This window comes from Annulohypoxylon maeteangense (genome assembly GCF_022496945.1).
Source record: "Annulohypoxylon maeteangense strain CBS 123835 unplaced genomic scaffold GGS22scaffold_20, whole genome shotgun sequence".
NCBI lineage: Eukaryota > Fungi > Ascomycota > Sordariomycetes > Xylariales > Hypoxylaceae > Annulohypoxylon > Annulohypoxylon maeteangense.
The window spans coordinates 293,916-312,619 of record NW_025953267.1 but is presented as its reverse complement, the minus strand read 5'-3'; the positions used below and the strand labels follow the sequence as shown (position 1 = coordinate 312,619).

The following is an 18,704-nucleotide window of genomic DNA, read 5'->3' as shown; positions in this document are numbered from 1 at the left end:
ATTGGTTTTTCGGTTGGGGCATTGTCGTTTCCCATTCGCACTGGCTATTTGAGATGGGATTTTGATTCTGGGGATGGGAGTGGTGGTAAAGATTATGGAAAGTTGTTAGATACACACTGAGCTGAGGATCGTGGAGACAACCCTAGAGGTTGCTCACTCCAGACAGCTACCAATAAATCTCCATCTACTCCCCAGTACCAAGTTACAGTAAATCAGAAACCCTCCAAAGTAACCCCATTTCTATCTAACTCTATTGCCACATGTTTTCCCCGCCCTTTTCTTCGAGTTGTATTTCGCTTTAAGTGACTAAAAATATTGGTAAGTTACCCCATCCTTCTAAGATCTTCCAACCCAATACCCAGGGCTACCTCCAGACCATCAACCCCTTAGCATACAACCCAACCACAACGCCAACCTTCCTCTTAGAATCGAAAGCCGCCGTGCAGCTACTCGGATAATCCGCGCCGACGTAAAGATGCTCGAGGCCCTTCTCCTCAGTCCACTTCGAAACCCAGGAGAAAGCCTCGCTAGTCTTACACTCCTCCTGCACCGCCGCGTCCGCAGAAGCGAGGTCAGGCGAATTGCACTTGTGGCGGTTGGCAGCGTACTTGTTCAGCGAAGGGGGGTGAGGGTGGCCGGCCACGTACAAGGCCCCGTCTTGCGAAACCTGCACGTTGTCGATGAAATACGGGATTCTGACTAGTGACTTGTAGCTAAGCGTTGGAACAGACGCGGCCTCCGCTTGTTTGAAGTCGTAGAAGTACACTGCTAGCTTGGTAGTCGAAGCTACGGCGATAGTGCTCTCGTTCAGGAACTTGATGCCGTTCGCGAAGGGGACGTGGGCGACGACGGTGGCCTTAACTTCGCCTGTGGGATCCGCCAGGAGAGCGGAGATGTCGACGTGGACGACGGTGCCGAGGGGAAGTCCGAGATACGTCTCCAATAAGGCGAGAGTGGGATACTCCTCGGTGAGGAAGTAGTGGTCGTTCGTGATGAGTAATTCGCGGCTGTTCATTAGCGCAATGGAGTTGGGGCCGTGGAGCAGTGGATGCCGGATAGTCCGGAAATGCTTAGCGGTAAATGCGGCTAGGTCCAGAGTGAACATCTCCACAGCCGGCCCGTCTTTGCGGTGATTTGCGACGAACAATGTGGAGGTCGCTTCGTCGAAAGCGATGCCTAACGTGTGGAAATCCGCGCCCGGCTCGTAGCCCAGGATTTCGAATCGCTTCAGCGACTTTGAATCCGGCGCGCTGGCGTCCGTGTAGTCGTAGGCGAATATGTTGGCGCTAGGCACGGGTCCGGGTAAGAAAATGCCCTGTGCCCGATGAGAATGTGCACATATAATGCGCGGACGCTATGACGTATCGGAGGTCGTTCATAGCCATTGCTACATGACGAACGATAAAAATGAACTTAACTTACCATCACCGTGTTATACGACTCTCGTCCAGGGTCGCATGACAAAATCGCCAGACCCTTGGATTCGATAAGCAAAGCATCTTCGCAACTACGAACCGAGTCTTCAAACTTGATCTCCGATTTGAGATGGTTGAAATGCGTCAGCTTGCCAGGCGCATTGTTTAGAATGGTTGATAGTCTGATGTAACTCTCATATAGAAATGGCACGAGAGCGGCCAGCGCTATTACAAACTACACTCAATCAGCGACTACTCTTATACAATGGACAATACAATCTTCCGACTTACGAAAGCGCTCTTAAACGCCATTTTGTATTCGTGTCTTAGAAGTTACATTCAAATCGGTGAAGGGGAGGAAAGCAAAAAGTCTGATTTGGAGCACTGGGGAATTGGATTAGGTACTTGGCTAAGGATCAGCATTGTGCTAACTTCTAAGTATAGCTTAGGGTAGCTATCAGCACCTACCCTGGTTGAGGCGTCAGCACGTAAGCGAAAGCGAATATGGAGGCTGCCCACTGTTAGCCAGGATTGGTAGAGATGGTCAAGCACTATACAGCTTCAATTTTATTGGCTAGGTACCTGGTGTCAGCATGCAAAGTGCTGAGAATGTCAAAACATGAGATTCTATGATTTTCTATGTGCGCCATAAGCTCAAATCATACCACTAACATTTTACATCCCTAAGTACCTAGGGAGGCATAGGAGGATTTGTTCTCGAAGTCGAGATGTAACCACCAAGTTACCGAAGGGGAGCGAAATAGGGGGGCCACTAAGGGATTGAGGAACAGGGGTTCCTAGTTTACTATCCCCTCTATTATCGAATCAGGGTCTTGTCCCAGCCAGATTAGGTGTAGGTTACTCAAATGGGCGCCCAGGGGATAGGCTCCAACTAGGGCTACTCCATTTATTTCGACACGATTCTTGTTGGAATATAATTAATATACGCCACTTCAATAGAATCAAATGGTAATGGTATAAGTAGAACACTTTTGTCGCCCATATACTAATATCCCAGACAAAGGTGTGTTGCCTCAACCCTGATCATCCGACTAATTCAATCGTAACATATCACTCGTGCTCGTTCCACAATCTGGGGCATACTGATGATTTGCTTATCCCCCCCTCTCTAGCGAGCTGTCTGAAGTTGAAGTGACATTGAAGTAGAACTTGCAAAATAGATAGCAATAACACTTTACTGTAACTACACTTAAATTAACCCGGACCATAGAATGCAAGGAATATTCTGAAAAGACTGTTGCACGGAATTCCGTGAAGGCCAAAATTCGTTTCCTGGTAGAGAACCACCAGATCGTTGGTCTATCTATCCAACTCCAGTAACTCGACTAAAGGAACGTCTCTCGGGTACACCTAGGAAAGTTATGTGCAGGCAAATATAACCACCTCCCATTTATCACTGTCGATCCTTAGCTCATGGGTTCAGGGCTCTTCTATATCAAGGCTTTCCATCTCAGACAGATGGTCGAAAAGCAACCCGTTTAGCCGACAAGAACAACGTTTATTTTTGGATTCCGGTGTTTTGAATTCAGTGATACGTTTTATGAGTGATGCAATGCTATACCCTATGAATGGGGATTCTGGTTTTAAACCAAGGCCTGCTTCTTGCATTTGTGTCGTGAGTGCACCTATTAATACTGATGAGCATGAAGAGTCGCACCCAACATTTTCCGCATTTGGGTTCGCGAGAGTGTTGTAAAGGTAATCAAATATTTGGTTGAGGTAGTCCAGTCTGCGCTGATCAATTTTCTCTATATTTTTGTTAGTCTAATATGTAATGATTGAAGTATATGCATGACATACCAGCTATGTCAGCAATTGGCAAACCCATCGTGGGAAAGCTGTTCTCGGAATGTCTAACGGCTACTCTCATTGCCCATTCTAGTTCCTCTTCCTGCTCAGTTACCGAAGAGATGAGAATCCATAGAACGAGGTTTCTACCAAACGGAGGAGAGAAGCGTGGCTTTGGCGATTTATCCCACGGAACCCACCAGGGCATGAGTGCTTCATGGCATTTATAATAGTCGACAAGAACGGCGATTTTGGCTTCCAAATCCAATGTAATTGATGCAGGCATGTTTCGATTACGACCGTGTATGGCTTGCATTACAATGAGCAGAGCCGTTTCGTCCCAATCCTCAGCGGAGACATGACGGCGGCCGTCCGGATGAATGACAGTCCCCTCCTTCCAGGGACCTCGAAGTACGCCCCGGAAATATCCCGAGGCTAAAATCAAATGCCTCGAAGACACTAGGAATTGAACAGATGATGACGAATTCAAAGACGAAGTGTAGTTATTTTCAGCTGGAATCAGAGATCTAGGTTCCGGTTTACGTTTAGGTTCAGGTTCAGGTTCAGGTTCAGATACAGATTCAGGGTCAAATTCAAATTCAGGTCCAGATTCAGGTTCAGGTTCGAGATTAGGTTTGGACCTATGAGGAAACCTTGATTCACAGTCCGAATCCCAAACAGCAAATGGTGCGTTCGGATTGCGAAGGGTAAGTAAGACATCGCCTTCGGGATCAAGCTTGTAGATCGCCATCTTAGAATGATTGATTGAATGAGAATAGGATTAAAAAACTAACAGGATTTTCTTTTGGGGGTTGTTTTAATACCTGAAGTCAGCTGAAATTGAACTCGGAACTTGCTTTGGGGTTGTTGGAGTAGAATATGGACGTGGGACCCCACTACTCTACCGGACTAGGTACATAGGTGCAGCTAACATGTGGGGTTGAATCGTGCCATCTAAAAATACATTTTGGCTGGATTAATTCGAATGTTAAAACAATCAGTGAATATTTAACGCAACTTCAAGATAATACCAAATCATGGGGATATCTCCAGATGGTAAGAAACTATTTTATTATGAAACTCATTGAAAGACCGTATTTTCTTGTTGCTTAGGTAGTTTTCAACCTTGATACCTTATCCAGACTCATCCTAAGCATAGGTAGGTATTCTCGGCATTCCAATTTGCTTTTACTTGGTGGGCTGATTTTTTGGTTGGGATTGTTGCTCTTTATCTTCGTTCTTTTTAGTAGCCCTCGCTTTGGCAAGCTGCTTTCTGCCAAGCTGTCAGTACCTGGCCTAAATATGAAGATTAGAAATATCGCATACTCTTTTTCTTTAATATATTGGCTCTCTAGTGCCTTCTCACGATCCGATAAAGGGTTGTTTGGATCCATCTGGTGCGTTACTTGTGGTCTTCTATAAGTAATTGGCTGATTAGGTAACTGTTGTGAGGATGTAGTGTTGGATAATTAAGGGAAGATGATTCGTAGTGGTGGGGGAGTGCGTGAGGTAAGCATGGATCTGATATATAGATCTCAGTATTTAACGACGTTATATTTATTAATTATTTAATATGTTTAATGAAATATTGAATTGTTAACAAATGTTTATGTAAACTACTTTTTATTTAAATATTTTCTTTTTTAATTTAAAATATTAAATATAATTATTTATTATTTAATTAAAAAAGTAACGAAATATTAAAATATTTAAATAAAATTTATAACGTTTATAATTTTTTTTAAATATTATTTAAAATATTTTATATAAAATTATATTTTTTTTTATATTTATTATTCGTGCGTAAATTATTATTAATAATTTTACGAATATATTATTATAAATATTAACGCGCGTTAAAAATAACGTTAAAATAATAAAATATTAAAAAAATAAATAAGTAATAATTTTTATTTATTTATATTAAAACTTTTTATACCGTTACGTTTTATTATAATAATTAATTTTTAATATACGATATTATTAATATTTAATATATTTTTTATAATTAATTTATATTAACGTAAAAAAATTAAATTATTTAACGTTATATTTTTTTTAAAATTAATTATAATAATTAAAAAAAAACCCGTTATAAATAACATTAAATTTTTATTATAAAATATTATTAATAAATAATATATTAAAATTAAAAAAAAAGTTAAAATATAAAAAAAAATTATTATAAAATTTATAATTATTTTTAATAATTTTATATATTTTTTTAAAAAAAATAATTAAACCGGTTATTAAAAAATCGCCCGCGAATACGTAAAAACTTTAAAATAATACTTAAACGTTTTAATTTATATAAATTTTAAAAGAAATTTTATAATATTATTAAAATTTATAAATATTTAAATTAAAATAAAAATAATAAAACCCGAATTTTATTTAATTAATTTAATATTATACGTAAATATAATTAAATAAAATGTTAAAATATTTTATAAATTAATTATAAAAGTTTTAATAATAACGTTTTTAATAATTTTTAATAAAGTTTTAATAATTTTAAAAAACGCGAAAGTTTTTTTAATTTAAAAATTAAATACTCGTATATTAATTTAATTTTTTAAAAATTAATTAAAAGCCCGGTTATTTTTATACGTTATTAAAATAATTTTAAGGAAAATTTTAAAATTCCCGGTAAAAATTATTAAAAATATTTAATTTATAAATATAAAATAAATTATACGAATAATAAATTTAAACATTAAAAACTTATTTTTAAAAAAAAAAAAAAAAATCATAATAAAGAATATTTTATACGTTATAATAATAAAAATATTCGAAAAATAATTAATATACGTAATGTTTAAAATATTTATTAATATTATAAATTTTATTATTAAAAATTTTATAAATATTATTAAAAAAATAATTACGAAAAAAGTAAAAGTTTAAATAAAATTTATTTTAATTAACGTATATATTTCGAAAAATAAAATAAACTTTATTATTAACGAAATTATTTAAATTATAATTTTTAAAAAAAAAGTTAAATATTTTAAATTTTTTTTTATTAATAACTTTTTTAAAAAAATCGAAAAATAAATTTATATTACTCGTTATAATTTAAAATGTTAAAAATATTATATAATAAAATATTATAATAAAAAACCTTTTTATAAAAATTATAATAAACGTTTAAATAAATATAAATTAATAATATAAAATATTTATAAATAATTATTTTAATACGTTAATTATTATAATTTTTACTTAATAAATTATAACGATTACTTATATAAATTTTAACGAATAAACGGTTAAATTATTTTTTTAAATTAAATAAAATTAAAAATTATTAAAAAAGTTAATAATTAAAAATACGTGGCGAAAAATTTCTTTATAAAAATAATTAAATAAACGTCGTTTTTTAACGAAAACTTTTTAAAAAAATATAAATAAATAAATATTATTAATAAATAAAAAGCTTCGTTATTTTTCGTAAAAAAAAATAAAATAAAAAAATAATTAATATTATTAATTTTATAAAAACTTTTATAAAAAAAATAAAAAAATAAAAAAAACGTTAATAAAATTTTCGGTAAAATTATTAATGAAAAAATCGGTTAATTTCGTAATAAAAATTATAATAATTATTTTTATATTAATATCGAATATAAAAATTTTAATCGAAATAATAAATAAAATTAAAAAAATTTATTTTATAAAAATCATTAAATAAAATAAAACACGTTTAATAATAAAATAATTAATAAAAAAACGCTTTAAACGTTAAAACGTAAACCTTAAAAATTAATAAAAATAAATTTAAATAATTAAAAAATAATATTATTATAAGTTTTCGAAACTTAAAATAATTAACATTATAATTTATAACGTAAATAAAAACGAAAATATATAAAAAATATTTTTATAATAATATTAATATAAAAATATTAATATAATTTTATTTATTAAATTATAAATATTAATAATTAAAAATAACATTATTATAAAACATTTTAAATATAATAAATATTTTTTAATAAACGTTTAAAATACCATTAAAAAAAATAAACTTAAAGTTATAACGTACGTTAAAAAAAACCCCCGATTATTAATAAAACGCCGCCGAAAAATTTATTATAAAAACTTTATATAATTAAACGTAAACGGTTATTTTTATTTAAATTATTATAAATATTTTAAAATTAAATTAATATTTAATTATTTAACTTTTTTTAAACTTTTAAAAAATTATTTAATAATAAAAAACGTTAATTTTTATTATTTAAATTAAAAACCGAAAATTAACACGAAAAACGAATTTTAAAAATTAATAAAATAATTCGTTAAATTAAATATAATTTTTATAAAAAAATTAAAAATAACCACGCATAAAAATAATTATATATTAATTTTTTTTTTTAATATTTTTTTCGTAAAAAATTAAATTATAAAAAAAATTAAATATAATTTTAATTATTTATTCGTAAAAATTACTTTTTAAAATAAAAAAATAAAACTTTTTTTCCAAAAAAATTAAAACTTGGAAAATATTAAAAAACGAATTAAAACGTTTAATCGATTTTATAAAAATAAAAATTTATAACTTTTTTAATATTAAAATAACGAACATTATAATAAAAATTAATTACGCGGTAATTAACTTTTTAAAAATAATTAATAAATATATTAAAATAATAAATAAAACGTATCGTATTAAAAGTAAATTTATATTATAATAAAACGAAAAGTATTAAATAATTTAAAAAAAATAAAAAATAACGAATAAATTAAATTTTATAAGTTTTATTAAAAAAAACTTTTTTATAATATATTATAAAATATAAAATAAATATTAAAAAAAATTTAAAAATAATTACATAAACGATAAATTTTTTATAAAAATTATTAATTAATATAAATTAAAATAAAAAATAAAAGCTTTTTTTTTTAATAATAAAAAAACGAATAATTAAAAACGTTATTAAAAAAGCCGAATATTTAATAAAAATTATTTTATTTAAGTTTAATTTTAAAAATAATTTAAACGAAAAAAGTTATAATAAATAAAAAAAATTATTTTTTTAAAATACGAAAATCACGAAAAAAAAATAAAAAAATATATAATAAAAATATTTTTTATTTTTTTAAAAATCAACGTAATTATAATAAAATATTTTAAAATAATATAGTTAATTTTTATAAAATATTATATAAAATTATTAAAAAAATACTTTAAAATAAAAGTTTTTTTAAACTTATAAAAAAAAACCGAAATAATAATAATATTTAAAATAAAAAAAATAAATTTTTCGATTTATAAAATATAACGTTTAATAATATTATTATTATATTTAAATAAAAGTTTAAAAAAATTATAATTAAAAAAATAGTTTAAATTATATTATAAAATAAATTAATTAATTTATAATATATAAAAGTTATATTTAAAAAATTAATAATAAATTTAATAATTAATTTTATTTATAACGTTAAATTAACGATAATAAACGGTAAAAAAATAATATTAATTATTTTAAACGTATAAAAAATTTTCGATATAATTTTAAAAAACCGATTATTAAACTAAATAATAACTTAAAAATAATTAAAATTTATATTTAAATTTATAAAGGATTTTTTTTTAAATAAAAAAGTAATTATTCGTTTAAAAAAAATTATTATAATAATTAAAAACGTAAAATATAATATTTTATAAAGTTTTTTATTATTATTAATATTATATATATTATATTTTAATAAATTATTAAAAAATAACGAATATAAATAAAATTATATAAACGATATAACGATATTAACTTTTAATAAAACGTTAAAAAAAAACATTAAAACCGTTTAAAAAAAAATAAATAAAATATTAAAATATAATAAAAAAAATAAAATAACGTTCGTTTTTAAAAAAATGAAAATAATACATTTCACCCGGGAAAAAAATAAAAAAAACCCCTTAATTAAATTACGAAAAAAATTAAGGATAAAATTAATCCCTTTATTAAACCCGAAAATTATTAACATTTTTTTAACTTTTCGTTAATTAAAAATTTATTTAAATAAAAAATTAAAATTTAAATAACACGTAAAAATTAAAATAATTAAAATTATAAAAATAACGAATTATATAAAAAAGTTATTTATAATTTTTAAAGAATTTTTAACGATAAAATTACATAAAATAATATATATAATTTTATTTTTTATATTATTTTTCGGTTATAAAATATAATATAAAAAACGTAAAAAACTATTAAAAAAAATAACGAAAAACCGTATAATTTTAATAAATACTCGTTTAAAAAAATATATAATTATAATATAAAAAATAATTTATAAAACCATTAAAAATATATTATTAATATAAAAAACTTTTTTAAAAAACGCGTTATTCGCCGTAATTAAAATAATTATAACGAAAATAACATTCGAAATAACGAAACGTTATTACGTTTATAAATTTAAAATAATACACGAAAAACACCCGTTAATAATTAAAACGATTTTTAAAAAAATACTTAAAAATAAAAAAGTAAAATAATTATAAATTACATATATAAACTTATAATTTACGATAAAATTATTATTTAAAGTTAAAAAATAAATATTTTACGTATTTTATTTTAAAAAAAAATTAAAAAAAACTTTTACGAAAAAGAAAAATAAAAAAACGGTAATTAAAAAATTTAAGAAATAATTTAAAAATCGAACTTTTTAAAATATTATAATATTTTTAAATAAATTATAACTTAATAAATTTATAAAATATAATTTTATAATATATAAAAAATAAACTAAAATTATTAAAAAAAAAAAATAAATTCGAACGAAATAATATTTAACGTTAAAATATTAAATGTTTTAAAAAAATTAAAAAAAACTATTATTTTATTTTTAAAAATAATAATAACGTTATATATAAATAATACGACCGTTATTTAAAACATTTAAAAAAACGTTTTAATAATTTTATAAAATATATTTATAATAATTTATAAATTAATAAATACATTAAATATAAACTTAAAATAATACTTTAAATATTATAAAATTAAAAATAACGAAATAACGGATTATTTAATTAAAAAAAAAGCGAAAAAAAACTTAATAAATTTAACTTCGAAATTAATTATAATAAAAATTAAATATTAAATAAAAATTAATATATAAACTTTAATAATTAAATAATAAAAAAAAGTAAATATATCGAACGGATTTTTAACGATAAAAATTAATTATAAACTTAAAAAAAAACTTAAAATTTTATAATTACCAAGGAAAATATTAAATTAATATTTTAATATTATTTTAACATATAAAAATTATTCGTAATATCACGTTAAATTTAATTATAACGATATTAAAATATATTATATTTATATATTATATTTAAAAAATAAAATAAAAAAAAAGCTATAATATATAATTTATTATAAAAAAATAAAAACTTTTTAAAAAAATTAATCGAAATTTTTAAAATTAAAAAAAAAATTTAACGAAAAAAAATAAAATAAAAATAATTAACCGATAAAATTTTATAAATTAAACTTATAAAATTTATCGAATAAATTAAAATATTAAACGTAATTAATAAAACACTTTTTAAAATTTAAAAAATTCTACGAAATTATTAATTTTTATAATAAAATATACCCGGTTTTTTAAAAAAAAAAAATAATATTACACATAAAAAAATATAAAAAAACGAAAAAAATTAAAAATAAAAAATAAAAACGAAAAAAAAATAAAACTTATAACTTTTATAAAATTAATTTAATAATTATTTATGGATTTTTTTTATATAAACGTTTTAAAAAATAAAAAAAAAAATAATAAAAATATAAAAATAATATTAACTTTCGTAAAAAAATACGAATTAACTTTAAAATAAAATAATAAAATTTTATAAAAGAAATTATAAATAATAAAACCTTATAATTAATTATTAAATTAACTTTTTAATTTAAAATTTATAAAACTTTTTTTCGAAAAAACTTAAAATTAAACCGATCGATAAATAATAATCGCTAATTAAAGAATATTAAACCCTTAAAATAAGATTTAGCATTATAATATTATTAAGATTATTAATATTTTATAAATAAATAATAAAGCTTACCACGTTTTATACCTTTAAGAAGGTTACGAAAAGAAGCCCACACCCGTTCGCTCAAACGTTAAACAAATCAATCAATCAATCAATCAATCAACCACATGAGACCGACGCAGTTACTCCCATACTATCGGCATGAATTTACCACCTATCCATATGAATAGATTAATACACATACTAGGTGCGGTACCTCTTAGCTCACTGCATCCGCTTGGGTCGAGACTGTGGTCTTACTGAAGTGACGTCAATTAAGTAAAGAAAGAAGAAGAGGGAGGGGTATAATCAGAAAGGGAATGCGGCCGGCCAAATCACAATGCTGAATCGACAGACGCACTCGAGCTATGGCATATATGGCATCGTAACGAGACTAGCCGTTCAAGTTCCTATGAATATTCTAACTCTCCTCTGCTGAATGATATGAGTGAATGAGTAATAACTCCGATGCACAGACCCAGAAACTTAATAAACCGTGACCGCGCTAACAAACCCATTCTTCAAAACCTCAAAGACCATCCCCGGGAATCCGTATAGTGTAGTTGTAGAATCTTCGCTTCCGTCAAACTTCTTTGCAGCGACTCCTCCGCTGCTATCCTCCCAGCCTCCCAGGAATTCGCAGCTGCTCCCAGGACTATCTCCCCATCCTCTATTCAGCACCATTCCTCGTTGGCGTCTTTTGGCGTCCTCTTCCGACGAATACGTGCTCTTCCACTCCTCCCTCAGCCGTTCCTCTATATCATCGAACGGGGTTTCGGAGTTTAAGATATTGGACGAATTATCAGTTACGAGATATTGAATCTCCCAACGACAGCGTCGGTGTCGGTTGAATGGGTACGAACCCGGCACATTCGCGTGAAGGACCATTTTAGTAGCCACCAATCGGTCTGCCATACCATTCTTGACCGGATTTTCTCCAGGGACTTCTTTGCCATTCAGGGTAGAAACTTGGGACGGTGGTGTCCGTGAAGCAGGTTGAGGCGGCGATACCAAAATATCAAATCCTAGGTAGAAATAATTGTAGAAGCATTCCCCAGATACGTTTCCAATAAATTCATCTTCGATAGCTTCGTCTTCGGAGTCTTCGGAACCCGTATGGGCTGAAGATTGATCAGTGTCGATTAGATCATCTGGGCGTCTATAGTCGCCACCGTTAGATCTTGACCTGCTGTGACTTGCAGTGCGTGTCTTGTGGATATACATCCTTTGGTCGTTCTTTCGATATATGGCATCGGGTGGGCCGAGTTCTGCCACCAGATCTTGGGGCGTGGTCTCTCCTAAGTTAATCCATACCGACGAATTCGTCCATTTCTTGAATAACTGAAGCCTTCCACCACCATGTATCTTGACTAGGGATATTTCATCAGGGACGACTTCCTTACTCTTACTGAACAGAAATGTCGACTTGACGCTAGGGAGAATTTCGTCCCAAAGCGTCTCCCGGGCGTGAGCCCAAGACTTCCCACTGAATACCGCCACAGAACTGGCTGTTTGGCTTGCAGACGAAGATAGCAAAGAAACCACATCCTTATTGGGAGAATAAGCGGACTTCGGCAAGGGGAAGCTAAATGCTACGCCAGGATATGACAAGATGTACGTTCCTACAGCGTTGCTGTTCCCCGAGTCTGTTGGAGGTATATATTCTCCGGCATAGGTTGGTCCAAACAGGCGGTGATAGATATTCTTGAATGCCGGACCTGTTGTAGCATCGCCACCTAATCTAGGAGACCCTAATGTTCCTTGTGCTGGTTTGGCGATATCTTTTTCTTGGTAGGTGATACGGCTCTTGGTAAAGTCGGTGACTTCGATTAAGCGGAGCCGTTGCTCCCGACCGTCGAAGCGTAATCGTACACCGTTCGCGGGAAGGGCTAGGACGACAGGATCCGTGACAGGCTGAGTCGCAGAATAGGTAAGATCTAGCTTGGGGAAACGTTGAGGTTCGGCTTTAAGACGTGTCAAGATATCATGGAGCGAAGCACCAAGTACTATAGATGATCAGTCATTAGTATTCTTGTGGTAATTGCCTTCTATACTGCTAGATATCCATACTTACCAAGGAAGCCTAAGCCAACGTTAGGATGAAGGGCTGCCGTAAATATAGACATATTGAACTAAGTATTCTGATGTTGATCTTGACAAAGACGTTGATACAATATGAGTTGCTAAACTCGCATGAGTCAAACAAGTCAACCAGCTCCGGTTGAATCCATGAAGAGCAAAATGTAGTTGCTAAGATGCGTGCACATACAGTCAGAACGGCATCAAGTGCAGGTGATGTAATTAGATAAGTTTGCCTTGTGTCAAGCTGGCAAGTCGTCAAGCCATTTGGTCTAGGCCGAACTCCGCAAGCGCAGAAGGAGAAAGGCTGGAGGCTGTCAGATGCGCTGAGATAGGACGTCATTTGATACGTTAGATAAGCAGATAAGACAGATAATGATGTGGGGTGGTCAGGCACATTGCGCGTGCATGTTGGCACATTCAAGCTTTACCAATTTTGGAAGTACGCAGATACATCATGAGGTACGCTTACCCAATGCGGTACCACAGCTTTGTACCCCGCCCATCGCCTATTGGAGCTAAACGGGTTGTCACGGCAACAGAAGTACTCTCTGTTGATTCTTTAGTGGGTCTTCCGCCGAAAATTGAGAGGGAAATCACAAGAGCGGTAAGGTTACAACTCCCCGTCGCGTCTTATGCTTGTTCATTGTAAATCTTATCAACCTTCATCCCCGTCTTTACATTATCCCGCAATTCCATCTCTCCACAAACTTATTGCATCGACGCGATACCAGACATACCTTGAGGGACCTTATGAACTAACAATTAATTCAACATCCCCTTGAGTTACAATCTCGTCCTGCTATTTTCTCTCTCGTTCCCATTTCACCTTAGTCTATTTTGACGGTATTTTGAAATCGATTGGCCACTCATCATTCGTTAGCTTGAATAGTAGCTTACAATATCCCCTCTCCATTGAATTACTGTCACCATGCAGGGCCGCTCTCAAAGGAGCGAAAGGCCCTCCACGGCTGCCAGCGCGCGTTTGGGTGCTGCCGGCCGTACTGGCATCAGACCTCCCTCAAACAGAGCATCATCACTTCGGAATCCTTCTCACAATCATCATGCCACTATCGCTTCAAGAATTGCAAGAACCGCAGCCCCTTCTCCAGCCGAATCGTTATCATCTGTTGCTACGACCGGAACCAAGCGCAAGGAACGCGACTTTGAAGTAGACACTACTGTAGAGACTAACATCGATGTTGTCGTTCGATGTCGAGGCCGTACCGAACGAGAAGTAAGCGAGAACAGCGCTGTAGTTGTTTCGACAGAAGGTGTAAAGGGAAAGTTGGTCGAACTATCCATGGGGCCAACTGCCCTAAGCAACAAGACCTACAATTTCGACCGTGTTTTTTCCCAGGCCGCAGACCAGAGTATGATATATGACGATGTCGTAAAGCCCATCCTAGAGGAGGTATGTCAAACACGGCACATTATTGCGTCAAATAAATGGCTAACAACTCGTTAGATGCTTGGAGGATACAATTGCACTATATTCGCCTATGGCCAAACTGGTACCGGCAAAACATACACCATGTCAGGAAACATGACAGAAACTTTAGGTATTCTCTCCGACGATGCCGGCATCATTCCACGAGTTCTCCATTCTCTCTTCAACAGGCTAGACACGGGGGACACCGATAGTTTCGTCAAGTGTTCTTTTATCGAATTATACAATGAAGAACTTCGAGATTTAATCTCCGTCGAAGAGACCGCCAAGCTGAAGATTTTCGATGATACGTCGCGCAAGGGTCACGCGACAACAGTCGTCCAGGGAATGCAAGAATCCCACATCAAGAACGCGTCAGAAGGCATCAAGCTCTTGCAGGATGGCAGTTTGAAGCGACAGGTAGCCGCCACCAAATGTAATGACCTGAGTAGTAGAAGTCACACTGTGTTCACGATCACGGCTTGTGTCAAGCAGACTGGAGAAGATGGGGAGGATTATGTAACAGCGGGCAAATTGAATTTGGTGGATCTTGCTGGAAGCGAAAATATTCAACGATCTGGAGCCGAGAACAAGAGAGCTGCCGAGGCCGGACTGATCAACAAGAGCTTGCTCACTCTAGGCCGAGTCATCAACGCGCTGGTCGATCGAAGTTCACACATACCCTATCGAGAATCTAAACTGACCAGGTTGCTACAAGACTCTCTTGGTGGTCGTACTAAGACCTGCATCATCGCCACTATCGCATCAGCCAAGAGCAACCTCGAAGAAACTATCTCGACGCTCGACTATGCATTTAGAGCAAAGAACATTCGTAACAAACCACAAGTCAATCAAAGAATTAACAAGGAGACCCTTCTGAGAGAGTTGACGCACGAGATCGAACGACTTAGGAGCGAGTTGATCGTTACACGTCAACGTAACGGTGTCTATTTGACGAATGAAGGCTATGAGGAGATGACTGCTCAGAGCGAGTCCCGTAGGATTCAGAACGACGAACAAGCGGCGAAAATTGAGACACTCGAGTCCAACCTACGAAATAAAGGACAAGAACTCCTTTCCGTGACTTCTAACTTTATGGGCTTGAAGAAGGAACACGATTCTATCAAGACTCAACTAGATGAGACGAAAGATATCCTCGATCAAACCGAGCTTGTGCTCCAAGCAACCCGCAAAAGTCTTGCCGAGGAGACTCACCTTCGCAAAGCACACCAACACACCGAAGAACAGATGCATGTGGTCGGCGGAGAACTTATCAGCACCATTAGCAAAACGGTCAAGGATGTCGGAGGTTTACATGCCAAGAATAAGAGGAAGTCGGACCTTCAATCGTTGAATCGGTCGACCTGGAGATCCGCCCAAGATCAAGTGTCAGATGTAACATCGCTCGTAGAAAGTCGTGTGGAGACGTTTCGTAGCGAGCAACAACAACACATATCGACTATCTCGGACCGAATGCATTCCTTCGTACAAGGAGAGCTAGAAAAGCTCACTTCTACCCAAACATTTCTCGACGAGAATCTCGAGCTTTTTGCACAATCTAAGAGAGAGTTGATGGAGCAGCAAAACCAATCCAAGGACGAAATGGACGATGTACTAGAGGAGATCAAGGAAGTCCGAGATCACATCAAAGAAAGGGTGGGCGAGAGCCTCGAAGCCATTGCAACCGCTGCAGAACGAATAGCAGAAGACGTCCTCAGTGAACTAGGCGTATTCCATAATCAACTACACCATTCCTATTCTACCCTGGGCAAAGATTTCAAGTCAATTTTTGAAGACTTGTTGAAGCACATAACTTCTCAGAAGAAGGAGTCTGACGCTCTCAGAGAGCAACTCCAGCATGCAGGCGAGACTGCTGTCCAGTCAAATAGCTCAATCTCAGCGGAATTGCAGGAGGTCATCAATGAAGAACGACGACAGGCGGCCGAGGAACGCCAAAAGCTTCTAGCACAAATCACCAGCCTGATCAATACCCAAGCCCTCGCCCAGGAATCACGCTTGGCCGACAAAGCAAGTTCCATTCGGCAGAGCGTACAAGAGAATAATACCGCGTTACAAGGTAGTATGACACAATACTCTGAGGGGATGGATAATTGGAACAAGAAGGAATCGCAGCTTCTTGAGGAAGTTACTAGCTCGCGGGACATCTTGAAAGCCAAACTAAAGGATGACTGGACGGTAAGATACCTCGCCCAAGTTTTTTTATATTAGTACTAATTGAGGCACAGGCCGCGAACAAGCATAGTACCTCGATCCAAGATACAACCATGTCCGTACATGCTGAAACCGTCCGAGTCGTCGATGAACAAATGAAGGATCTCGACGAGCAGATGACATCTCTAGACGACTTTGTCACACGTGCTCGTTCTCAAAATGAGGTTCATCATGCCAGCCATTCCGATTCAGTGACATATTTATCTCAGACTGTCGAAGGCTCGTATGCGAATATTGGGGAGCACTTCAAGAAGACATATTCAAGGGTCCAGAGCATTGGCTCAGAGATGGATGCTGATGTTGCTGATGCTGAAGGCTCCTTGAAGTCCATTCCGAAAATTATCTGTCGACCTCTCGCTACGCTTAGAGAGGACATAAATGATACCGCCTTGCAGGAATACCAGCCGACCGGGGACACACCGCAGAAGAAGGCATATGAATATCCCACGGCACTCCCACAAACTGAGGCACACGAAGATCTAATCAAAAAGCTGAACGGCGAGGTATCACCCAGCAAGGCTAAGGTCTTTTCCGATGCAGATTCATCTTTGTCGGAAAATCGGTCGCCGTCAAGGCGTTTTACATCGGACCATGCTTTGCAGCCTTCCGATCGCGATCAGATCCCACTTTCGATGAGTTTACGCGAGGTCCACCCCAATCTCAACACGGCAGGCTCGCTAAACTTTGACCCTCGTGCTAACGCTACAATCCACGAATTCGGTGCTGGTGTTGGTCCAGGACTGGCAGACCCGGCTGCGACCACGAATGCTGATGGGGATTTTACGATGCCTATTTTTAAGAGAAGTAGGACGACTCGATCATCCAAGGTGACTCGAAGGACGATGACTAGCGAGGGTCGAGAGAATATGCCACCGCCCCCTCTCTCGTCGGTGATACCTGGAGGTGGTAGGGAAGTCTTCTCGCAGAGCATCGCAAGAAGAAAGAGCCCACGACTGAACTAAAAAGGCCGTGGCAGTTGTAATCCGAGTCTATTGGGGGCAAAGTCTGGGGGTCTTATTATAATACTCCGCAGATAGTAGGCATTTGCACGGTTGGGGTTCTCTGGAGTTGGCTACGGAATAGGTGTTTGGGCGATTCGGTTCTTGTCGGATAAGGTGTAGGGCGATCAGACCTTCGACTCGACATGCTCTTTTTGGAGCATGTTCTTTCGTCTCGGTCGGTTGCCCTAGCCTGTGTGCTAGATACCCCTGTTGTTAGTAGCCTTTGCCATTGGCAAAGATGATGGTATTACATTTTAATCCTTCCTTTGATTATTCGTACCATTCGAAGTGATCCAGGACATGCTTGCTTGCTTTTTAAGCATTAAATGATATTGTTACCTAGGTACCTATTGTAGACTTCCTACATACCTTACCCCTATCATTCCTTGAATACTGCTATACTTGAGGAAGCTACGGAGGAGCAAAGTGAGGATTTGTGGTAAGAGCATAAGATAGTCAGGGCGTAACTCGCTATGTGTACCACACTTAAATGCCCTGAAGCCACCCGGTCAGGTTCTTTCGTCCCATCCACTTCTAATCTTAATCACATGATAGAGTTTTTGGGCCGTGTAGTTTGGGTCTGTGTTACGACATAACATGAGCAAGATTGGTGACGGTACGTTTTTTAAGCTTAACTGTTTGTTCTTCCATATGCCATAGTGTTGCACTATATTCCCTTCAGT

The 18,704-nt window shown here is 33.8% G+C and overlaps 5 protein-coding genes across 5 annotated transcripts; 1 reads left to right on the top strand and 4 right to left on the bottom strand.

Annotated features, from left to right (window-relative positions):
* Positions 1-193: 193 nt before the first annotated feature.
* On the bottom strand, positions 194-1,823 carry GGS22DRAFT_73141 (uncharacterized protein). Its single transcript, XM_047967934.1, has 3 exons — positions 1,707-1,823; positions 1,423-1,650; positions 194-1,315 (listed from the first exon to the last, which is right to left on the bottom strand). Exons 1-3 carry the CDS (start codon positions 1,725-1,727, stop codon positions 365-367), a joined length of 1,200 nt encoding a protein of 399 aa, XP_047815110.1. The 5' UTR covers positions 1,728-1,823; the 3' UTR covers positions 194-364.
* Positions 1,824-2,382: 559 nt separating this feature from the next.
* Positions 2,383-4,043, bottom strand: GGS22DRAFT_172801 (uncharacterized protein). The gene is made up of 2 exons (XM_047962826.1): positions 3,237-4,043; positions 2,383-3,184 (listed from the first exon to the last, which is right to left on the bottom strand). The coding sequence occupies exons 1-2, from the start codon at positions 3,973-3,975 to the stop codon at positions 2,856-2,858; spliced, it is 1,068 nt and encodes a 355-aa protein (XP_047815109.1). The 5' UTR covers positions 3,976-4,043; the 3' UTR covers positions 2,383-2,855.
* Positions 4,044-4,356: 313 nt separating this feature from the next.
* GGS22DRAFT_73138 (uncharacterized protein) lies at positions 4,357-4,672 on the bottom strand. The gene is made up of 2 exons (XM_047967933.1): positions 4,551-4,672; positions 4,357-4,497 (listed from the first exon to the last, which is right to left on the bottom strand). The coding sequence occupies exons 1-2, from the start codon at positions 4,616-4,618 to the stop codon at positions 4,413-4,415; spliced, it is 153 nt and encodes a 50-aa protein (XP_047815108.1). The 5' UTR covers positions 4,619-4,672; the 3' UTR covers positions 4,357-4,412.
* Positions 4,673-11,574: 6,902 nt separating this feature from the next.
* Positions 11,575-13,662, bottom strand: GGS22DRAFT_172800 (uncharacterized protein). The gene is made up of 2 exons (XM_047962825.1): positions 13,355-13,662; positions 11,575-13,286 (listed from the first exon to the last, which is right to left on the bottom strand). The coding sequence occupies exons 1-2, from the start codon at positions 13,404-13,406 to the stop codon at positions 11,767-11,769; spliced, it is 1,572 nt and encodes a 523-aa protein (XP_047815107.1). The 5' UTR covers positions 13,407-13,662; the 3' UTR covers positions 11,575-11,766.
* A 333-nt stretch (positions 13,663-13,995) lies between these two features.
* GGS22DRAFT_197038 (kinesin-domain-containing protein) lies at positions 13,996-18,291 on the top strand. The gene is made up of 3 exons (XM_047965925.1): positions 13,996-14,773; positions 14,828-16,984; positions 17,035-18,291. The coding sequence occupies exons 1-3, from the start codon at positions 14,291-14,293 to the stop codon at positions 17,980-17,982; spliced, it is 3,588 nt and encodes a 1,195-aa protein (XP_047815106.1). The 5' UTR covers positions 13,996-14,290; the 3' UTR covers positions 17,983-18,291.
* The last annotated feature ends 413 nt before the right edge of the window (positions 18,292-18,704 follow it).